At 41.5% G+C, this 23,541-nt stretch overlaps 2 protein-coding genes across 5 annotated transcripts; one reads left to right on the forward strand and one right to left on the reverse strand.

The window, feature by feature from the left end:
- Nucleotides 1-30: 30 nt before the first annotated feature.
- Nucleotides 31-9,093, reverse strand: LOC129837320 (tumor necrosis factor receptor superfamily member 4-like). Of its 3 annotated transcripts, none has more exons than XM_055903391.1 (7): nucleotides 9,004-9,093; nucleotides 3,502-3,567; nucleotides 2,439-2,583; nucleotides 2,228-2,359; nucleotides 1,047-1,298; nucleotides 786-902; nucleotides 31-688 (listed from the first exon to the last, which is right to left on the reverse strand). In XM_055903391.1, the coding sequence occupies exons 3-7, from the start codon at nucleotides 2,581-2,583 to the stop codon at nucleotides 576-578; spliced, it is 759 nt and encodes a 252-aa protein (XP_055759366.1). In that variant the 5' UTR covers nucleotides 3,502-3,567; nucleotides 9,004-9,093; the 3' UTR covers nucleotides 31-575. The 3 variants fall into 3 exon arrangements, with proteins under 3 accessions (XP_055759366.1, XP_055759364.1, XP_055759365.1); XM_055903389.1 differs by lacking the exon at nucleotides 9,004-9,093 and adding an exon at nucleotides 8,743-8,991; XM_055903390.1 differs by lacking the exon at nucleotides 9,004-9,093 and having other exon boundaries at nucleotides 3,502-4,549.
- LOC129837318 (tumor necrosis factor receptor superfamily member 1A-like) lies at nucleotides 9,094-21,799 on the forward strand. Of its 2 annotated transcripts, none has more exons than XM_055903386.1 (10): nucleotides 9,094-9,183; nucleotides 9,903-10,005; nucleotides 10,324-10,444; nucleotides 12,496-12,621; nucleotides 12,823-12,975; nucleotides 13,151-13,232; nucleotides 13,775-13,833; nucleotides 14,039-14,220; nucleotides 14,528-14,651; nucleotides 17,538-21,799. In XM_055903386.1, exons 2-10 carry the CDS (start codon nucleotides 9,940-9,942, stop codon nucleotides 17,825-17,827), a joined length of 1,203 nt encoding a protein of 400 aa, XP_055759361.1. In that variant the 5' UTR covers nucleotides 9,094-9,183; nucleotides 9,903-9,939; the 3' UTR covers nucleotides 17,828-21,799. The 2 variants fall into 2 exon arrangements, with proteins under 2 accessions (XP_055759361.1, XP_055759362.1); XM_055903387.1 differs by having other exon boundaries at nucleotides 12,826-12,975.
- Nucleotides 21,800-23,541: the final 1,742 nt, after the last annotated feature.

Consider the following 23,541-nt stretch of genomic DNA (forward strand, 5'->3'; position numbering starts at 1 on the left):
GGGCGATTGTATGAAATTACAGTAGGCCTGTAACATTTGTGATTCTGTTCTTTATTTAAAATACAGCACTGTATGTTTTAAACAGCCACTACTATGTAAGAGTTAACACTAGCATAAAGCATAGATACAGCAAAAAGCATAATTGTAATGAAGATGTAAAACATCTTCAACATAAACATGTACAGTACATGTATTCAGCACACAAATGAGGTTGTCTGTCTGTCTGTCTGTCTGTCTGTCTGTCTGTCTGTCTGTCTGTCTGTCTGTCTGTCTGTCTGTCTCTCTCTCTCTTGTTCACTCTTCGTTTCTCAATCTCACTCTCTGCTCTTTCTCGGTCACAGACTCCCTCTCATCTTTAGCCTGTGTTTTCATACTACAAAGTGTCTTTTTGTCCTATTTTCTTGTCCTCTCTGAAAGGCCTAGAACAGAAGCCACTGCATTAAAACAATACAGCAGCCTGTCTAGCCTTCAGGTTAGTTTCACATCAATGGGAATGTGAGGTAGTCTGTTTGTCTCCTGGGTCTCCCAGCTCGCTTGTGAGTTCTCATCCTTTCCTTCGACACCCACTTCCTCCATCATACGTCCAGTAGCAGCTCTGGCTTTCCACACACTTCCTGGATCGGCATGGGCACTTCCTCCTCCACTGTGCTCTGATTCGCTGGAGTAGTCTTTTTGGGAGACCAGAAGCCTGATGGACCAATAAGATGAGGGTTAGGTCAAATGTGCGTGTATGTGTATTGTGTTCAATAGAACTACAGGACAGATCAACAGTGACGTGGACTTACTGTTTGTTGAACCAATCCATCGCAGAACAGGTTTGAGCTTTGAGATGGCAACAAGGCAGGTGAGCAGTAGACACACACACACTGCAGACAAACACACTGGGAGCCACTTGCTATCATCTGTTTGTGTGTGTATGAGAGAGAGAGGGAGGAGTGGAGAGAGAGGTCAGGGCCATAAAACACATGAACACCGGCATTTTTACATGTCACTTTGAACACTTTCAGGCCATTTTCATCATTTGTATCCATTGTATTGTAGTTTACCTTGGTTTGGTTTTGTGTTGGGCCAGGTAGCAGGTTTGGTGACAGGTTTAAGTCTATGATTAGAGTTACCAGGCACCGAGTGGTTTGACACTGTAGCTGGCATGATGGGAGGTGTCGGTATGAGTTTGGGTGTGTTCGGGCTGGGGATCTCCTCACAGTTCAGACAGATGCCACTGCCTCTGCAGCGGTAGCCTGGTTTACAGCTGCACACATCATTCTGCTTGGTGGAACAGCGAGATACATACTGCAGCTCTGTAACGGAACACAAGTCATAGGTGGTCTATTTGTCTGTGTGCCTTCATGTATACTGACTTTGACATAGTGTTTTTGTCACGTTGTCAAACACAATCTGAAATTATGCCTGAATATGATGAAATAACTCATCTTCAAAATGACTCATAGGACCTTGTTGAATCAGCTTTTGACTCACAATGAACTGAAGTGTATATTACCGTCTGACCCCACCCTACACACACACACACACACACACACACACACACACACACACACACACACACACACACACACACACACACACACACACACACACACACACACACACACACACACACACACACACACACACACACACACACACACACACACACACACCTAGAGTGAATGACAGTTAAAATGTGTTCACCGAGTCTGTGGCTACTCTCAAACCTCTCTCACCTCTGTGTTTACCCTCTGGTTAAAAATAGTTCATCTCTATTTTTGTCCCCCACTACACTCGATGACAACATGTAATGAAAATGTTCTGTCAGCAGCACTTTCCAATGGTTATCTCTAAAGTAAAAGGTTATTTCCACCGGTGAGATGATATCTGTCTAACACTAACCCCTCCCACTGTCCCCCCCATCATCACTGATATCCTTGACATTACTTGGTAGACATGCCATCCCTTCTGCCCTGCAGGCCTCCCAACCCTCTTCTAATCCTGGGTGGGTGAGTCAGTGTTTCTCAGTGTCCCCCTCCCCTTCCCCCTCTCTCTCTGACTGTGTCCCACCATGGTACAGTGAAGGGGGAAATCCCTAGCAGGCTATGTGTTTTCATCTGTAAAGTCCTTCATAACTATGACTTAGAAAAACAGGTGAGTAACAGTTTTAGACAGACAACAAGACAAGCATCAGTGCCAATCATAGGTTGCTGGAAATGTGTAGACACCCACACACACTCACCACTCATGCTGCAGCCATCGCAGGATTTGCAGCTTCCGTCGAAGTTGTAGCTGTCTGAATAGTAGCCGCTGGTGCAGTCAGCACACTGGGTAGGGCTGTTCTGACCGTTGCAGCGTCTCACCATATGCTGACCTGTAAAGGGTAACAAATTAAATTATACGTGCACACACACACACACACACCTGATAAAAGTATTTTTCAAATGGCTTACCTGGTGGACACTTGTTGCAGCACCATTTGCTTACAGACTGTGGCCAAGCATACTGTCTCTCCTCGTCGCACGTGAGGGATTGGACAAGAGAGAGGAGAGAAGGGAGGGATAGAAAGATGTGGGTGATCCACCAGAAGAGATGCATCTGAGAGGAATGAAGAGAAAAAGAGGAAGACAGTCAATATTTAACATATTTTACATGAACTTCAGAACATTGACATACACTGAGTGTACAAAACATTAGGAACACCTCCCTAATATTGAGTTGCATCCACTTTTGCCCTCAGAACAGCCTCAATTCGTCGGGGCATGGACTCTACAAGGTGTCGAAAGCGTTTCATAGGGATTCTGGCCCATGTTGACTCCAATGCTTTCCACAGTTGTCAAGTTTGCTGGATGTCCTTTGGGTGGTGGACCATTCTTGATACACACGGGAAACTGTTGAGTGTGAAAAACCCAGCAGCGTTGTAGTTCTTGACGCACTCAAACCGGTGCACCTGGCACCTACTATCATAAAGGCACTTCAATCTTTAGTCTGGCCCATTCACCCTCTGAAAGGCACACATACACAATGTCTCAAGGCTTAAAAATCGTTCTGTAACCTGTCTCCTCTTCATCTACACTGATTGAAGTGGATTTAACAGGTGACATCCAAAAGGAATCAGAGCTTCACCTGGATTCACCTAGTCAGTCTATGTCATGGAATGAGCAGGTGTTCCTAATGTTTTGCACACTCGTGTATACTGCATTCATAAAGATATCATCCAACAATATATTATCAAGAGATAAAGCATTGCAATGGCAGGACATTACCGTAGGCCCCAACAGTAGCTATAAGAGACAGTTTCAAGGACATGAGAAACACCTAAAGTAGAAAACATGATACAGACTCCAGACAAAATGCCTACATGCTGACAGTGAAAAACAAAGTGGTAACAAAACCGATGACATAAACACGTCCAACTGTATACCATTATTGATACATACATCAAGCAAGCCCAGGACTCTAACGACATACTTGAACAAAACTTGTTTCAGTAGGGAAGTGTAGAGTCTGACTTACCGTGTCTCAGAGAGGATGAGAGAATGAGATAGATGTGACTCTGGACCCTCTGACTGTGTGACTGAACTGGGGATCACAGTGTGTCAGAGTATTATTCAAAAGATGAGTCACAAGGGAAACTGCCATTTCAAAAGACTCCTATCTCTCTTTCTCTCTATGACGACCCCCCTAGTTCACTCTGAACCACTGTGCCGCTTAAAACCCTAAACTTGCCCATCTTCCTCCCCCTTTCTTTCCACTGCCGTTTGTCTGTCTCTCTTTTTTCATTAAAAACGGTGATATTAGGTTCCAAAACAATCTTTAAGACTCTCTTATGTCGTCTGCCTCTCTCTCTCTTGCTCTGTTGCTTTGATGACAAGGTAACTTCAGAGTGAATAGGACTACATTACACTCATCTGAGGACCAGTCATTTTCTTCACTGTAAGCAGCAGCCGTTCTTATTTAAATTCACCGTCCAGTCAAACATACTCAGATCAGACTGAGAGAAATGACATTGACATTCTTTACGGACATGTACACAACAGGTTTTTGAGCTACATTGACTCTTGTGGGTTAACTGAATGTCATATTTTGCCTATCATGTTTAGTGTGTGTGTGTGCGTGCGTGAGTGCGTGCGCGTATGTCGGATGAATGTGTCTGTGCCTGTGTGGTGTGTGTGTGTTTCAACCATATCTCTCTCAGTCAGAGGTCATGTGGTTTCATTGACTGTGGTCTGCTCCTTCTCAGCTCAACCTGGATTTTCACAGAAGCCAAGCCACATCACATGACCCTGGGTAAACTGTTACAGCCCAGGGAGCAGCGGCAGGGACGACCCTCTACACATCTCCCTTTGTCTCAACCTCTGAGCATTCACTACTCATACAGCGTACACATATTACTGTAACAAACAGAAATGACTGGGCTGAGCCTCAGAGTCTGCAGAAACAATAAACAGTTGCCAACCAAAAAAAACAAATGACTGATTCTCATTAATGTTCCTACAGCATTTTTTCTTATTATATGTTTACCATTGGCTGAAGGGTACATTTCGTTTTTTATTTGTATTTTTTTTACCCCTCTACTACCCCCCCCCCCCCCTTCGAAGGACAAATATCCTAATTTTTCCCCCAGCTTTTTTGCTACATATACATACATTTTACATATACATTTTACATACATGGTACTTTTCTATAAAGCAGTCACATAACAATAATACCTAACCCAACATAAACTCTTTAATCCAAACCCTCAGCCACTCTCAGCACATCCCACTTATCACCATAGACCACCCTTGTTTGGTTTCCATGTGCCATGTATTTCTCAATTGTGCTATGATGTTTGACAATATGTTTTAACCTTTCTAATCGTATATTATCCACAGATTGTGAGCTAAAGATAAACCTTTTCTATGAGTATTATAATATTATTTATTGATTGACTATGGTTTTCCAAATCGCCCAACACTGCTATTTGTAAGGTTCATGTTAAGTGCATGTTGTGATTTTTTAACCATTCCTGAACCTGTGACCAGAAACAAGCTACATAGGGGCAATAACAGAATAAATGATCTATTGATTCTGTCTCTTCGCAGCAAAATCTACAGAGCTGAGATTGTTGTATGCCCCATATATATAGCATTCTGTCAGTGGCAAGAATTTTATATAATAATTTGAACTGAAAAACTCTAAGTGTTGAATCAAGTGTAGTTTTTTGTACCAGTTCATAAACCATTGCCATGGAATTGGAACATTGAAAAGCTGCTCCCATTTATTTTGCAACCTGCAGCTGTCAAATTTTTGTCCTCAGATGAAACTGGTATATTTTTCTATTTATGCCAGTTCCATTCAGCCAATTTGTGTCTTTAATATATGGCAGGCAAACAAGTTCCCTACCTTCTCCCTTTTCCACTTGCCGCCTCCATTTTTGTGGTAGTGCTGCAATCAGTTGGATGTAAGTTTGGATTGAGCAGACATTCCCATTTATTTTCGATAGCTGCATGTGACAACTCCTCCGTTTCTATTCATAATACCATTAATAAATATAATACCAATTTTAAACATTTCCATAAAGAATGTGTTTTTATTCATCAGTATATTTGAGTTGAACCATAACATTTGTTGTAATATTTGTTCTATCTTTTCTGGAGGATAAAACTGAAATTGTAACCAGCTTTGTATGGCTTGTTTAAGAAAGGGTGATACTTCAAACAAAATGTCATTTTCAATTAGTCGGAAATGAGAAGTAATCTGTATAAAGGCAAAAGGGCAATTTTTGAACAAAGGATGAGCCTTTCAAAAAAGTTTTTAAAGTATTTACCTCTATGGTTGCAGAATCTTACTTATTTTTGTTAACTTTCTATTGAAATTAATTGTGGTAAATTAATTTATGTTTTTTGAGATGTGAATACCAAGTATGTCTACTTCACTATCATCCCATTTTACATCTAGTGTTGCTGTACATAACTGTAACCCATTGTATAAGAGATTCACAGAAATTAAAGTAATCCAGTCATTTATATATACATTCTAGTCGTACTTTATCAAACGCCTTTTCAAAATCTGCTATGAAGACCAGGCCTGATATCTTTGATGTTTCATAATGTTCAATTGGTTCAAGTAATTGTCGTATATTATCTCCAATATATCGTCCATGTAAAAAACCTGTCTGCGCAGGATGAACAATATCTGGTAAAACCTTTTTTATCCTATGTGCTATACATTTCGCCAGGATTTTCGCATCGTAACATTGAAGTGTTAGAGGCCTCCAGTTTTTAAATGGACTGGATCTTTATACTTACCACCTGGGTCCTGTTTCAGAGTAATGAAATCAGACCACCTTGTTGAGTACCTGAAAGTCTACCATTTGTATAAGAGTAATTAAAACATGCTAATAATGGAGTAATTAAAACATGCTAATAATGGAGTAATTAAAACATGCTAATAATGGAGTAATTAAAACATGCTAATAATGGATCTTTGAGTACATCAAAAAAGGCCTGATATACCTCTACTGGTATACCATCAAGCCCTGGTGTATTTCCAGACTGAAAAGATTTTATTGCCTCAAAATGTTATTCTTCTATAAGTTGGCCTTCACACGGGTCTTTCTGTAAATTTGTTAATTTTACATTATTATTAGGAAAGAAATCCTTACCGTTAACATCCTTCAGTGGAAATGGAGGAGACTTAAAAGAAAACAAATCATTTAAATATTTAGCTTCCTCTTTCAGAATATAATTGGTGAATCATGGATAACTCCATCATTTGTAACGAGTTTCTGTCAAAAAAAGTTGGTAGAATTTCTATGTTGAAGATTCAAGAAATATTTTGTGCATTTTTCACAATTTTCCATCCAATTCGCTTTATTTTTGTAATACATTACACTTGATCGTTCTTGAATAAGTACCTCCAGTTATTTTTGTTTTTCCTCTAACCTATTTTGTGCCTCTATAGTACAGTTCCATTACCATTTACCTGCGCTGGTACTTCCTCTATCTCTTTTAACCTAAACTGATTTTGTTTTAATGGTGAGTATTGTATTGAATGGCCTCTAAAAGTACATTTGAAAGTGTCCCATACAATAAGGGAATCTGATGTACCTATGTTGTACTATGTTGTATTGTCTTAGTTAAGAACAAATTGACATCTAATAGGCTTTGATTCAATTTCCAATGTCCACGTAGTTTGTAGAGTGATTTCCTTTACAATCCATTCTGGTACTTAAAACTGTATTATAATCTCCCACCATAATAATAGATTCTTTCCATGCTTGTATTTTCAAAAAAGTGTGGATCATCATTATTTGGCCCATATAGATTAATTAGCCATATCTGTTTTTGGTCCAATAACATATTTAAAATAATCAATTTTCCTTGCGGATCTGTTTGCACAATTGGATCAAAATTTGTATTAATTAGTATAATCCCCCTTGAGTGATAAAGAAATGGATAAATCTGGTGAGAGCTGTGAAGCTTTGAGAGCGAAGTGGGTTCTGAAGAAAGGAAGTAGGTTTTGAAGAAAGGAAGTACTTCTTACTGCACTGCTGAGCAATCAGATAAACACAGGTAACAGAAAGTTAAGGCAGATTTATAATCTAGATATATATATATATGGGAGAGTGGGTAAATTGAGCCAAAGGGTTAGTTGTTTATAGGAAACCATACACAAAATGAATCATGTGAACAAATATTTAGGAAGAGGTCCTTATTTCATAGAGTCTGTGAAGGAAAAAAAACACATGGAAAAAGCTGCAAGCAAGTTATGTCCAAAAAACAGATTTTCATAAAGTAAAATACATTTATTGTGATATAGGTTTCATGGTGCCAGTTATAGGCTAGTTTTAAAGTATATAGTTCGCACCTTAATTGGGCAGGACGGGCTCGTGGTAACAGCTGGACTGGTATCAGTGGAATGGTATCAACTACATCAAACACATGGTTTCCTTTTTTCATTCCATTTGCGCCGTTCCAGCCATTATTATGAGCCGTCCTCCCCTCAGCAGCCTCCACTAGTTTCATACATCAGTTGGGGTCTCTATAAAGTACAATATGAGGTCCTAAATCTAGCATGAACGTGCACCCTTGCACCCAGTTAACCCACAGTTTCTTTGGGGTAAATTGTACCATTATTATTGTGTACATATAATGTATGTAAACTTTGCTGAAACTCTGCTGTCTGTATTCTGTCTCTAAATGTTGTCCATCACTAGCAGCACCATATCACCAAGTAAAATTCTGAGTATGTGTAAATGTACTTGGCGAATAACGGTGATTCTGATTTGGCGAGGGGACAGTGGAGCCAATCAACACACCCCATACAAATTATGATTACATTTAGTCCGTTTTATGCAGAATATGAATAGTATTTTGAAGACGCCTCGCATTTGAGTGATTAGTCAAGTTTAATGCCTTCCTCGGTTGAGTTTGTGCCCCTCTTGGACACAATTGGTATTTTCTTTCCCGGTGTAATACAATGTATTATCGCTGGGATATGAGGTTACACGTAAATGTTTTAAAATGTAGTTAGAAATGTTTCCCTATGCTTAGGCTACCCTGTCCCCATACTCAATTTATTCCACACCCGGGGTAAATTGAGCCAAGAGACAAGCTGTTTTCAAAAGGGTTATGTTTACATGCATTCTGATTATTTCCAGGGATAAACAACTTCCTGAAATATACTAGATATCTTTGGATATACTATATTTGCCTTGACGTAGTGATGCTGAATGTATAAAAAACATCGCCCAACATACCCCCCTCTCACCTGTTGCTCCAATAGGCAATAGGCATTTTTAGCATTATGCTACATCCCGATTTAGAAACAAATCCCCTGGCACCGTGCAGGTGTTTCAATTGTTGTTTTTGTATACACTTGGGAACTGTATCTTGTGACCCATAGGCGCACAGTTTGCTATTGCTCAATCGCGTAACATAAGTCTTTATCCTACTACCTATGGTGTAACGTGTATCATGCCCTGCAATTCAGACTTCCTTAAAGCCTGGGTGCGGTGAAGCAATGACTTACGAAGCATGACGTGTCCATTTTCCCGTTTGAGTCCGCCCCCTCTTTAGAACTCGCGACATAACACCCTGGCGTCTCTTGGGAGATTTGAATGTATTTCTTAAACTTTTACTAAAAAATTGATTTTAATTTTGGAGACTCGACTGCATCGCCATTTGTCATGTAGGAGCGGTTTTGATAAAGGTAAGTGACGGTAACTCTCCGCCTGTAGTTTTGGGAAAAGAGATTGATAATATCGGACTTCTGCGGCTAAAAACAGTGGGCGTACGCTACAGTGAAATCGAAACAAAATACGTTTTCTCGGTTGTTATTGTAGCTTTAGCGGAGTTTATTCTTGAACTAGATATTAACTTTGTATACATTAAATGCATAGCCTAGCTATAACGTACGTCCCGGAAAACCGGAAAATAATTTACTTCGATTCAAATGGGCTCCCGACTGACGCAGCGGTCTAAGGCACTGTATCTCAGTGCTAGAGACGTCAGACACACCTGGATTCGAACCAGGATATCACAACCGGCCGTGATTGGGAGTCCCATAGTGCGGCGCACAATTGGCCCAGCGACGGTGTAGGCCGTCATTGTAAATAAGAATTTGTTCTTAACTTCCTTGCCTAGATAACGAAAGGTTAAGTTCTATAAAAATAAATGCCTAGGCTAGGTTAATTATTTTCCGAGACTTACGTTATAATGCTAGCTAGGCTATGCATTTTAAACCATACAAAGTTCATATCTATATAGCCTTGACATGGTAGTAAATAAGTTATTTTTGAACTTAATACTGATTCATATTGACAACATTTTCTTTGCACTAGAAAAAAGGAAAGTCAAGTAGGCCTAATGTGTGAAAGCATTATGAAGAGAGTTTTGTCACACGTGTTACCCCATCTCTCCTTTCTGCAGGTGTTGTTCTTTTAAGTGAGAAGAGGGGTGTGAAAGAATGGACGTCTTGAGAGGGAAATGGAAGGAAAAATGCATTCTGAACGTTTGCGCTCTGCTCGTATTGGTAAGAAACTTTAACATGAACAGATGCATAATGCCGAGTCCTCTACCAATAACATAATGCCCCATCTAGTCGTACTTATTTCTCATCAATACATCAATCAACCCCCACCAATACATCAACTATCAAATTTGTCAATTATTCACACCATTCAATTCAGTGTTAATACATTATTAAATCAGTAAATAAATTAGTCAATCATTTCAGGAATATGCCTATACAGTAGCCTGTCAATCAGTTATGAAATATATAATAGTAATTACATATGACTGGTATTTGATTGTATCTGTTCTATAACAACAATGTAATGTAATGTTGCAGTGCTGGTCAGTAGACACCTCCCTCTCGGCACCACCACCTCCTAGGACCCAGGAGTTTCAATGCCCTGAGGGGAGTCATTACCGCAATGCTAATGGGACATGCTGTCGAAAGTGCCATGAAGGTAGGCCTTCTGTACTATATTACACTGCATTTATACAACTGGGTCTTTCCATTCCCGAGTGTAACGTGGGTGTAACTTATACTTTTCCATACACTATGCATTGAGCTAAAGATCAAATCCGCATTAAGGGAAACAGTACCACTGTTCGCCCCAGAACTAGGGTAACTATATGTCCCGGATTGTGCCGGACAGTCCCTCATTTCTTCTCACGTCCCACAACCAAATAATCATGTCCCTTATTTTATCAACAAATTAAAACACTAATAATTTAGAAAAAATGATTATTTGTCCCGTATTTCATTGACTTCATATTAATTTGATGAGAATTGACATTCCAACCTGTCTCTTGCAGTCATGTTGCCCTTATGGCAATATACAAAACTCAGCAAAAAAATAAACATCCTCTCACTGTCAATTGTGTTTATTTTCAGCAAACTTAACATGTATAAAATTTCTATGAACATAAGAAACAACAACTGAGATAAACTGAACAAGTTCCACAGGCATGTGACTAACATAAATGGAATCATGTGTTCCTGAACAAAGGGGGGGTCAAAATCAAAAGTAACAGTCAGTATCTGGTGTGGCCATCAGCTGCATTAAGTACTGCAGTGCATCTCCTCATGGACTGCACCAGATTTGTCAGTTGTTGTTGTGAGATGTTACCCCACTCTTCCACCAAGGCACCTGCAAGTTCCCGGACATTTCTGGGGGGAATCTAGACCTCACCCTCCGATCCAACAGGTCTCAGACGTGCTCAATGGGATTGAGATCCTGGCCATGGCAGAACACTGACATTCCTGTCTTGCAGGAAAGAGTAGAACAAGCAGTATGGCTGGTGGCATTGTCATGCTGGAGGGTCATGTCAGGATGAGCCTGCAGGAAGGGCACCACATGAGGGAGGAGGATGTCTTCCCTGTAACGCACAGCGTTGAGATTCCCTGCAATGACAACAAGCTCAGTCCGATGATGCTGTAACGCACTGCCCCAGACCATGACGGACCCTCCACCTCCAAATCGATCCCACTCCAGAGTACAGAGCTCGGTGTAACGCTCATTCCTTCGACGATAAACGCGAATCCGACCATCACCCCTGGTGAGAAAAAAACACGACTCGTCAGTGAAGAGCACTTTTTGCCAGTCCTGTCTGATCCAGAGATGGTGGGTTTCTGCCCATAGGCTACGTTGTTTCCAGTGATGTCTGGTGAGGACTTGCCTTACAACAGGCCTACAAGCCCTCAGTCCAGCCTCTCTCAGCCTATTGCGGACAGTCTGAGCACTGATGGAGGGATTGTGCGTTCCTCGTGTAACTCAGACATTTTTCAAATATTTTCGGGGCTAAATTCCAGCTAAACTTGGAGAGGACAGTTACCTACCGGTATTTACAAAACGCGTGCGTCTAACAAAGATCTACAAAGTAAGTAAACATCCGTATTAGACTGAAAGATATAAGGTCATTTCATCAAACTCTCCATGCTCATTAGTTGCTCATTCAACATATTTGATGCTACTTCACTCAATCCTGTTTTAAAAGTCTCTTTTCTTTTCCGCTGAGAGGAACCACAAATGTTTCATTGGCCAAATATTCCCAGATTTCCGTACAAAACAGCCACAGAAGTGGTCTCTTGTTTCTGGATCACCACATTTTGCAGAAGGCGAAAGAGAATGCTAGGTGTGCTTCAATTGGCTCGCTCGGTGCAGCGGGGGAGATGTGAGCCTGTGCAGAGATGTCAGAGGGGGGGAAAAAATGTTGTTTGTAGTAACTTCTTTGTTGTTTTAATATCCCAAATGGATGTGGCAGTTTCACCAATTAAGGATTTCAGCTTTAAACAAAAACCTTCTTTCAAGATTATACTCTTATTGTGTATACCTGTCAGCCGTTCAATCATCTGTCATACTATAGGCCTTACATACTGTTTACTATATTTGTCACTCTCTAACCTAGTTTTAGCTCTGTATTACCAGGTTTTACAGTAAATAAATATGCTGGCGTGTGTTGCCTCCCCCCCACCGCCCTCCACCTTAGAGTATGTATGCCTTGTGTTCTCCAGGGTTTAAGTTGAAGCAGGACTGCACTAAAGAGGTTGAGAGCCAATGTGAACCCTGTATAGAGGGCAGGACATACCTAGAGAGGAGTAACTACGCCAAGAACTGCATCCGTTGTACAATCTGTAACGGTACTATAGAATTGTTTAGATAAACTTACAATTTACAATAACATGCAATTATTTACAAAATACATTTTAAAAAATGTCATCACTATAGATGGTCTCAGTATGGTATGATATGATAACAAATGTCTTCTGTCTTCTCTCTCTGCCTCCCTCCGCACTCTCTCTCTGTTCTGTTCTTCTTGGCTGTGTTGTTCCATACACTAGTAGACAATGAGGAAAAGGTGTCGCCATGCAAGAAGAGTCAGAACACAGTGTGTCGCTGCATTGAAGGCTTCTACAAAAATAGAATAAACTCGGGAACACGGGAGTGCCTCCGTTGCAAGACATGTGGACCTGGAGAGAGAGAAACACAACCCTGTGAGTTTGTCTTGCTAGTGTGGTTCATAATGTTTCACGTTCTTCCACCCAACCTGGTATTTACTTATGGATTACACAGTATAATGGTTATTACATAATAAGGACAATCCTTTTTTTGTTTTGTTGTACTATTTGTTTGTGTGCTTGTACTGAGTGTACATACTGTTGTTGACAGGTACTCCAGAGAGGGATACAGTGTGTGAATGTAAGGACATCCGAAACAAGAAAAACAACAGGAACTGTCTTCCATGCCAAAAGTAAGTAGTGGCTTGTGAACAAGCTGACACTCTTTTGTCTTTTAAAACTCTTGGGTTTGTCTGCTTTATGAACATTCTGCTTGTATATGGGAAGTTTAATAGAAACTGTCTGCAATGTTGTGCAACAAACTTCTTCCCGTGGGTGAGTTAAAAAGACAGAAGTATTTTGACAGTATTTTGACATGTCAGCTGTTTTGTGGTCACACCAACCCTGGTCCTGGAAACCTACAGTCTGTTGCTATGTAAGATTGGAGAAGGTCATCATGTCCAGGCTTTAGTTCCAGCCCAGCACTAACACACCTGATTCACCCTAATCTACTGCTCATCAAGACCTTAGGCAGTGGTGGCCACTGATAAAGTGCTGGTAACGGTCTCTTTCAGTGTTCTGTCTTTCCGGAGGGGGGTATGCTGCAACAGGATGGCCTGAATGGTTCTTCTGTAGAGCTGTTCTTCACATGACTCAATACTAATAATTTCCTCTTCACAAACGGGCCACTTCCTCTTCAATAACATACAATTTCCTCTGTGTATCTTCTTTCCAGTTGTAGATCAGCTGACTGTCAGCAGGAGTGTGCTTCAGGCACAGATCCCACTCCCAAACGTGAGTTTCTGATACTTTGTGGCTGAGTTCTGCCTAGAAACATAGTTTGTTTATTTGGTGGGTCACAAGATACTTTGAAACTTTTTTGTTGTTATGCTTAAATATATTGGAACTAGACTATTTCTGTAGTGGCTGTTTCACATTTGCCGTAACGGCTGCAGCATGTATTCATCCTCTCACTCTGCATGTCTGCCCTTCTTTCCAGCCGAAGACACTGAATGGGGTGTTTGGTCTCTCTACCTATTGGCTGCGTTCGGCTGTGTTTGTGTGGTGCTGCTGGTGGTGATGGGGATCATGGGCGTACTAGTGGTCCGACGGAAACCGAAGGGGTCAAGCTCCTTTCTCTCTGCTGAGATCACCTCTCAGGGCTCCGAGAAGTCTACTCGGGTGAGACACATCTCTGACCTCTCACTTTTGACTCCTGACATCTCATATTTCACCTCTGACCTGACTGGACAAACCCAATCTGATAAAAACCTTTAAAGGATTTTATTGGAGAAAAAATATATGCCATTTCAACTGCTGTTTTGAACACTCAAGAGCAATTATAGACTGTTTGTACCATAGTGATGGGAGGAAACCAATAGGATTTCCTTTATTGATTGTGCTGTGCTCCCCGGGTTTAGTATGTACTGGGATCGGATGCAGTTCTATATAGTAGAATTCTGATGTTTTCCATTTTCTGTGATTGTAGAGGCTGATCCAAGAGGACCCAGAGAACGTTCTCAACCAGAGTATTCCTTCATGTAGCCCAGTGTGTGAGTGTGAACAGGAGCCCCTCAGCAAGCTACCGGACTGTGTCCCCAAGGAGATCAAGAGTAAGTGTGTGTGCATGTGCGTGCATGCCAACGTGTGTGGGTGCACATGTTTACCTATCTTATCCGGACTAGAATGTCCTGACGAGTCATCAGAATGTTCTGACAAGGTAGGACAACAAGAACAATTTTTAAAAGGTTAGGGCTAGGAGTTATGGTTGGGTTAAGGTTAGGGTTAAGTTTTCTTGAATGGAAATACATTTTTACTCCCCAAAATGTTCTGAAAATTCACAAAAACCAAGCTTTGTGTGTGTTGGAATGTCAAAGTTTTTTGAAAGTATGTGGACACCTGCTTGTCAAACATCTCATTCCAAAATCATGGGCATTAATATGGAGTTGGTCCCCCCTTTGCTGCTATAACAGCCTCCACTCTTCTGGAAAGGCTTTCCACTAGATGTTGAAACATTGCTGCGGGAACTTGCTTCTGTTCAGCCACAAGAGCATTAGTGAGGTCGGGCACCGATGTTGGGCGATTAGGCCTGGCTCACAGTCGGCATTCCAATTCCTCCCAAAGGTGTTCCATAGGGTTGAGGTCAGGGCTCTGTGCAGACCTGTCAAGTTCTTCCACACCGATCTCGACAAACCATTTCTGTAAGGACCTCGCTTTGTGCAAGGGGGCATTGTCATGCTGAAACAGAAAAGGGCCTTCCCAAACTGTTGCCACAAAGTTGGAAGCACAGAATCGTCTACAATGTAATTGTATGCTGTAGAGTTAAGATTTCCCTTCACTGGAACTAAGGTGCCTAGCCAGAACCATGAAAAACAGTCCCAAACCATTATTCCTCCTCCACTAAACTTTACAGTTGGCACTATGCATTCGGGAAGGTAGCGTTTTCCTGGCATCCACCAAACCCAGATTTGTCCGTTGGACTGCCAGATAGTAAAGCGTGATTCATGACTCCAGAGAACGCGTCTCTACTGCTCCAGAGTCCAATGGTGGTGAGCTTTACAAATCAAATCAAATGTTATTTGTCACTTGCGCCGAATACAACAGGTTACGTTAACTTTCTTTTTTTTCCTTTTTACTATTTACTGTGATATTTTTCAGCTCAGCTGCAAAGTAATTGTTACATATTGATGGAAGAGGTGTTGATTGATATCTGATACCATTTCACCTTACAGTGAAATGCTTACTTACAAGGCTTTTAACAACAATGCTTTAAGAAGTTATGAAAAATAAGTGTTAATAAAAAGTAAAAGTAACAAATAATTAAACTGCAGCAGTAAAATAACAATAGCAATATGTACAAGTAGGTAGAGTTAAAGTGACTATGCGGAGATTATAAACAGAGTAGCAGCAGTGTAAAAGAGGGGTCTGGGTAGCCCTTTGATCAGCTGTTCAGGAGTCTTATGACTTGGAGGTAGAAGCTGTTAAGAAGCCTTTTGGACCTCGACTTGGCACTCCGGTACCGCTTGCTGTGCGGTAGCAGAGAGAACGGTCTTTGACTAGAGTGGCTGGAGTCTTTGACCATTTTTAGAGCCTTCCTCTGACACCGCCTGGTATAGAGGTCCTGGATGGCAGGAAGCTTGGCCCCAGTGATGTACTGTGCCGCATGCACTACCCACTGTAGTGCACTGCGGTTTGAGGCCGTGCAGTTGCCATACCAGGCAGTGATGCAACCCGTCAGGATCAATCAATCACATTTATTTATAAAGCCCTTCTTACATCAGCTGATGTCACAAAGTGCTGTACAGAAACTCAGCCTAAAAGGATGCTCTCGGGGGTGCAGCTGTAGAACCTTTTGAGGATCTGAGGACCCATGCCGAATCTTTTCAGTCTCCTGAGGGGGAATAGGTTTTGTCGTGCCCTCTTCACGGATGTCTTGGTGTGCTTGGACAATGTTAGTTTTTTGGTGATGTGGACACCAAGGAACTTGAAACTCTCAACCTGCTCCACTACAGCCCCATCAAGGAGAATGGGGGCGTGCTCGGTCCTCCTTTTCCTGTAGTCCACAATCATCTCCTTTGTATTGATCACGTTGAGGGAGAGGTTGTTGTCCTGGCACCACACGTCCAGGTCTCTGACCTCCTCCCTATAGTCTCATCGTTGTTGGCGATCAGGCCTACCACTGTTGTGCCATTGGCAAACTTGATGATGGTGTTGGAGTCGTGCCTGGCCATGCAGTCATGAGTGAACAGGGAGTACAGGAAGGGACTGAGCACGCACCCCTGAGGGGCCCCCGTGTTGAGGATCAGCGTGGCAGTAATGTTGTTACCTACCCTTACCACCTGAGGGGTGGCCCGTCAGGAAGTCCAGGATCCAGTTGCAGAGGGAGGTGTTTAATCCCAGGAACCGTAGCTTAGTCATGAGCTTTGAGGGCACTATGGTATTGAACGCTGAGCTGTAGTCAATTAATAGCATTCTCACATAGGTGTTCCTTTCGTCCAGGTGGGAAAGGGCAGTTTTGAGTGCAGTAGAGATTGCATTATCTGTGGATCTGTTGGGGTGGTATGTGTGTGCACCACTCCAACCGATGCTTGGCATTGCTCATGGTAATCTTAGGCTTGTATGCAGCTGCTCGGCCATGGAAACCCATGTCATGAAGCAGGACAGGCTATTTTTGCGCACTTCAGCACTCAGTTGTCCCATTCTGTGAGTTTGTGTGGCTGAGCCATTATTGCTCCAAGACGTTTCCACTTCACAAAGTCAGCACTTACAGTTGACCGGGTCAGCTCTAGCAGGGCAGACATTTAACGAACTGACTTGTTAGAAAGGTGGCATCCGATGGCGGTGCCACGTTGAAAGTCACTGAGCTCTTCAGTATGGGCCATTCTACTGCCAATGTTGGTCTATGGTGTCCACATACTTTTGGCCATGTAGTGTATATTGAACTATATTTTAATCTCTCTCCCCTCCTATCACCTCTCTCTGTTCCTCTCTCCCTCCAGTCTCTGAGTTGATCTACTCGGTGTTGGACCAAGTCCCCCCGCGCCATGTGAAGGAGCTGGTGCGTTCGCTGGGTGTGAGTGACATAGTGATAGAGAGGGCTGAGAATGACCACCCCCGTGACACTAAGGAAGCCCAGTACCAGATGCTGAGGGTCTGGGCTAAGGGAAGTGCGCAGGGAGGGGGAGGGGTGCTAGCACGCCCTCTACTGTACCATCTGCTGGAGAAGCTGAGAGACATGGACCTGGGAGGGACTGCAGAGGAGCTGGAGACCATGTATGGAGATCAGTAGAGGGAGAGAGATGCAGACTGTAGACCATGTATGGAGATCAGTAGAGGGAGAGAGCTGCAGACTGTGTAGACCATGTATGGAGATCAGTAGAGGGAGAGAGATGCAGACTGTATAGACCATGTATGGAGATCAGTAGAGGGAGAGAGATGCAGACTGTGTAGACCATGTATGGAGATCAGTAGAGGGAGAGAGATGCAGACTGTATAGACCATGTATGGAGATCAGTAGAGGGAGAGAGATGCAGACTGTAGACCATGTATGGAGATCAGTAGAGGGAGAGAGATGCAGACTGTATAGACCATGTATGGAGATCAGTAGAGGGAGAGAGATGCAGACTGTAGACCATGTATGGAGATCAGTAGAGGGAGAGAGATGCAGACTGTAGACCATGTATGGAGATCAGTAGAGGGAGAGAGATGCAGACTGTATAGACCATGTATGGAGATCAGTAGAGGGAGAGAGATGCAGACTGTATAGACCATGTATGGAGATCAGTAGAGGGAGAGAGATGCAGACTGTAGACCATGTATGGAGATCAGTAGAGGGAGAGAGCTGCAGACTGTATAGACCATGTATGGAGATCAGTAGAGGGAGAGAGATGCAGACTGTATAGACCATGTATGGAGATCAGTAGAGGGAGAGAGATGCAGACTGTATAGACCATGTATGGAGATCAGTAGAGGGAGAGAGATGCAGACTGTAGACCATGTATGGAGATCAGTAGAGGGAGAGAGATGCAGACTGTATAGACCAAGTAGGGGACCCTTACAGGTTTCTCTTCTCTATGTCGAATCAAAGAGAAACCGAGAGGGACCAAGACTATTTATCATATGTATAGGATAATTAGGGGACGGAGAGAGAGAGATGGGTGAGGTGCTAATGGGGAGAGAGAGAAGATCAGCCACATCCCCTTGTCCCTGACCTCACTTGTGTAGTCCTGAGAGAATAGGATTGGTACAGTGTAAGCAATATGGTAGTTGTTCCACCTGGTCCAGATCTGATAGACTAGGTGGAAGTGTTGCCATGCTTTCACAATATGTCATAATGTATTATATAACCCTTTGGCAGTGATTCTGATTATTGATTGCCAGCTGTAACTTATACTGTTCTCATAGGTTTTTGTTTAGGTTTTTTGTTGCACATTCAAATCAATGAGTGAGGAATTGTATGTTACAAAGCAGTTTTAGACATTGCTGTTTGTAAAACAGGCAAACTTGTAATGTGTCACACACAGGTATGAGAACCACACTAAGAATTGAGTTAAATATTGTGTTTAGAGTAATACAGATTTAACACCCATCTATAGTATTACTGTTCTATATTACTGAGTATTAGGTGGCGACAGGTAGCCAGTAACTGAAAGGTTGCTGTTTCGAACCCCTGAGCTGATAGCGTGATAAAAATCTGTCTGTGCCCTTGAACAAGACACTTAACCATACTTGCTCCTGTAAATCGCTCTGGATAAGGATGGCTAAAATGTAAATGTGAAATGTATTAATTACTAGTGTTGCAGTAGTACTCAAGCTAATATTTAGATAGGAATCTGTATAGCTTTTATCTTCCCTGTCTCTATCTTGCATTAATCAACCACAAACATATCAAAAAGATATTAGCATTATATGTCATATTTGAAGTCTTTGTATTGGTTTGTATATGGTTATTAATACTACATAGGAGGATGTTGTATATTTGAATGGTTCTTTGATAAGTTGCTGCTTGGGCGTGAAGATCAAACTACTGTAGTTTTGCTGTCTTTTACTACTGTCTTGATGTACATATTCTTGTTTTACAAAATAGGTTAGGTATGTATCAATCTGTCATATTTCTTCTCACTGTACCATATTCACTGTACTATTCAATCACACCCATCCAGGTTGTCTCTGTGCCATGGTTTTTGATTACCACAAGTGATTGATTCTTATATCTGTACAGTAATAGTTGTGTCAGTACTGTTAGGGAACAGACAGGTCTTCTGTAGGTGTTATCCCTGAGTTATTGACATTACTTAAAGGCCCATCATCATGCTGCCCTTATTCAGGATCACTTAGTCAGAGGACACACCTGTCACTGCAGGGTTGACTGATCTCTGGGAGACTAAACATGGAAACTAGGGATGGATAGAGTGGCAAGAAAAAGTATGTGAACCCTTTGGAATTACCTGGACTTCTGCATAAATTGGTCATAACATTTGATCTGATCTTCATCTAAGTCACAACAATACACAAACAGTCTGCTTAAACTAATAACACACTAACAATTACACATTTTCATGTCTTTATTGAACACACCGTGTAAACATTCACAGTGCAGGGTGGAAAAGGTTTCGGAACCGTTGGTTTTAGTACTGGTTGACCCTCCTTTGGCAGCAATAACCTCAACCAAACACTTTCTGTAGTTGCGGATCAGACCTGCACAACAGTCAGGAGGAATTTTGGACCATTCCTATTTATAAAACTGTTTCAGTTCAGCAATATTCTTGGGATGTCTGGTGTGAACCGCTCTCTTGAGGTCATGCAACAGCATCTCAATCGGGTTGAGGTCAGGACTCTGACTGGGCCACTCCAGAAGGCGTATTTTCTTCTGTGAAAGCCATTCTTTTGTTGATTTACTTCTTTGTTTTGAGTTGTTGTCCTGTTGCATCACCTAACTTCTGTTGAGCTTCAATTGTCAGACAGCCTTACATTCTCCTGCAAAATGTCTTGATAAACTTCATAAACTCGATGATAGCAAGCTGTCCAGGCCCTGAGGCAGTATAGCAGCTCCAAACCATGATGCTCCCTCCACCATACTTTACAGTTGGGATGAGGTTTTGATGTTAGTGTGCTGTGCCTTATTTCTCCACACATAGTGTTGTGTGTTCCTTCCAAACAACTCAACTTTAGTTTCATCTGTCCACAGAATATTTTGCCAGTAGCGCTGTGAAACATCCAGGTGCTCTTTTGCGAACTTCAGACGTGCAGCAATGTTTTTTTTGGACAGGAGCGGCTTCTTCCATGGTGTCCTCCCATTAACATCATTCTTGTTTAGTGTTTTAGGTATCGTAGACTCATCAACAGAGATGTTAGCATGTGCCAGAGATTTCTTTGTCTTTAACTGACACTCTAGGATTCTTCCTAAGCTCATTGAGCATTCTGCGCTGTGCTCTTGCAGTCATCTTTGCTGGACGGCCTCTCTTAGGGAGAGTAGAAACAGTGCTGAACTTTCTCCATTTATAGACACTTTTGTCTTACCGTGGACTGATGAACATCAAGGCTTTTAGGGATACTTTTGTAACCCTTTCCAGCTTTATGCAAGTCAACAATTCTTAATCTTGGGTCTTCTGAGATCTCTTTATTTCGAGGCATGGTTCACATCAGGCAATGCTTCTTGTGAATAGCAAACTCACATTTTGTGAGTGTTTTTTTATAGGGCAGGGCAGCTCTAACCAACATCTCCAATCTCATCTCATTGATTGGACTCCAGGTTAGCTGACTCCTGACTCCAATTAGCTTTTGGAGAAGTCATTAGCCTAGGGGTTCACATACTTTTCCAACCTACACTGTGAATTTTTAAATGATGTATTCAATATAGAAAATAAAAATACAGTAATTTGTGTGTTATTAGTTTAAGCAGACTGTGTTTGTCTGTTGTGACTGAGATGAAGTTCAAATCTAATTGTACGACCAATTTATGCAGAAATCCGGATTATTCCAAAGGGTTCACATATTTTTTTCTTGCCACTAGATAGATGGCACTCAAGATTCTAGTTTTTAATGTCAGGTGCACAAGTACAGTGAAATGCCATGTATTGGATTGTATGATATTAAACTGCACTTTTTAACATTGAAGTGTTACAGGTGATTTTACTAAAGACAAACTAGTTTTATTCTCAAATCACATACAGTATATGCAGGCATTGCTTTGTTTGATTAAGGTATGAACAAAGTTAACCAATTGTCTATATTTTTAAATAAAGAATCTCTTTTAAAATGACCTGGTATGCAGTTGTTATTATGACTGTAAGTGTTAGCTACTGTTCTATTCAGTGTATGACTGTAAGTGTTAGCTACTGTTCTATTCAGTGTATGACTGTAAGTGTTAGCTACTGTTCTATTCGGTGTATGACTGTAAGTGTTAGCTACTGTTCTATTCAGTGTATGACTGTAAGTGTTAGCTACTGTTCTATTCAGTGTATGACTGTAAGTGTTAGCTACTGTTCTATTCAGTGTATGACTGTAAGTGTTAGCTACTGTTCTATTCAGTGTATGACTGTAAGTGTTAGCTACTGTTCTATTCAGTGTATGACTGTAAGTGTTAGCTACTGTTCTATTCGGTGTATGACTGTAAGTGTTAGCTACTGTTCTATTCAGTGTATGACTGTAAGTGTTAGCTACTGTTCTATTCAGTGTATGACTGTAAGTGTTAGCTACTGTTCTATTCAGTGTATGACTGTAAGTGTTAGCTACTGTTCTATTCGGTGTATGACTGTAAGTGTTAGCTACTGTTCTATTCAGTGTATGACTGTAAGTGTTAGCTACTGTTCTATTCAGTGTATGACTGTAAGTGTTAGCTACTGTTCTATTCAGTGTATGACTGTAAGTGTTAGCTACTGTTCTATTCGGTGTATGACTGTAAGTGTTAGCTACTGTTCTATTCGGTGTATGACTGTAAGTGTTAGCTACTGTTCTATTCAGTGTATGACTGTAAGTGTTAGCTACTGTTCTATTCAGTGTATGACTGTAAGTGTTAGCTACTGTTCTATTCGGTGTATGACTGCAAGTGTTAGCTACTGTTCTATTCAGTGTATGACTGCAGGATACATTATGTATAGGTTTGTTTTCTTGCTCATTACTTGCATGTCTGTCTGTGTGGTCTGTGTGTGTGTATGATGGTGTAATGGTGTGTATAACTTCTGGTATGTAGTCTGCATTCCTCGACGTAGCATTAACTTATTCAATTATACTTCTCTGTTTTTTGCTCTCTTTTTATCGTTACCCTGTCCTCTCTCTCTCCCTCCCTGTCTCTTCACCTGTCGCCACATCCCCTCTCTAACCTTTTCCACTTCTCTTCCCACGTCCTCTTTACATGTCTGCTGATCTCTCTGTCATTTTACATTTATCCTCTTTTTCAATCACCTCATTCCTCAGTCAACTACCATTCTGTGTCTCACTCTCTGTTTTATAACCCTTATAGACGGTGCTCTTCGCATCTCTAGGTAGAGGCTCCTCAGACAGGGTTTTCGAGGACATGATCACTTCCTGTAGAACTATTACCTCCTCAGAATGATCGATATCACTGATCGACATGAAACAACACAAACCATCTAGTCAGAAGAAATGAATCAGCTCCACCCTCGTAACAAACACCACTGCTACACATTAACTAGGCCGTAGCGCAGATTTGTTATCTTAAGAATCCAGTTGTTCTCGTCAGGCCAGTTAGAGGGCAGGGGTGCTAGAGAAAGGGAGGGAAGGAGGCAGGATAGGGAGGGACCGAATCAAAGAGAGAAAGAGTGAGAGAGCCAACAGAAACGAAAGATGACTGTCTGAATCAAGATGGATCTAACCAAAGCCAGGTAATTAATTTTACTTTAATTTATTACCGTAGAAGTAGACTTGTGAAGGCACTATCTGGGACATTGTATCTTTGATTATTGCACTCAATCAATGCCTTGACAATCTGACGTTTCTTCTTTGTATAATAATCAGTACACTTATACTGTGTTGTAATGTGTT

Source organism: Salvelinus fontinalis, chromosome 38, assembly GCF_029448725.1.
Source record: "Salvelinus fontinalis isolate EN_2023a chromosome 38, ASM2944872v1, whole genome shotgun sequence".
NCBI lineage: Eukaryota > Metazoa > Chordata > Actinopteri > Salmoniformes > Salmonidae > Salvelinus > Salvelinus fontinalis.

Coding starts and splice junctions, on each gene's coding strand:
- LOC129837318 (XM_055903386.1), top strand. CDS start 9,940: ATGGACGTCTTGAGAGGGAAATGGAAGGAAAAATGCATTCTGAACGTT. Junction 12,622..12,822: donor CCGTTGTACAATCTGTAACG/GTACTATAGAAT, acceptor TCCATACACTAG/TAGACAATGAGGAAAAGGTG. Junction 13,233..13,774: donor AACTGTCTTCCATGCCAAAA/GTAAGTAGTGGC, acceptor TCTTCTTTCCAG/TTGTAGATCAGCTGACTGTC.
- LOC129837320 (XM_055903391.1), bottom strand. CDS start 2,583: ATGCATCTCTTCTGGTGGATCACCCACATCTTTCTATCCCTCCCTTCT. Junction 1,299..2,227: donor CGATGGCTGCAGCATGAGTG/GTGAGTGTGTGT, acceptor GTTCCGTTACAG/AGCTGCAGTATGTATCTCGC. Junction 689..785: donor ATGGATTGGTTCAACAAACA/GTAAGTCCACGT, acceptor TTGGTCCATCAG/GCTTCTGGTCTCCCAAAAAG.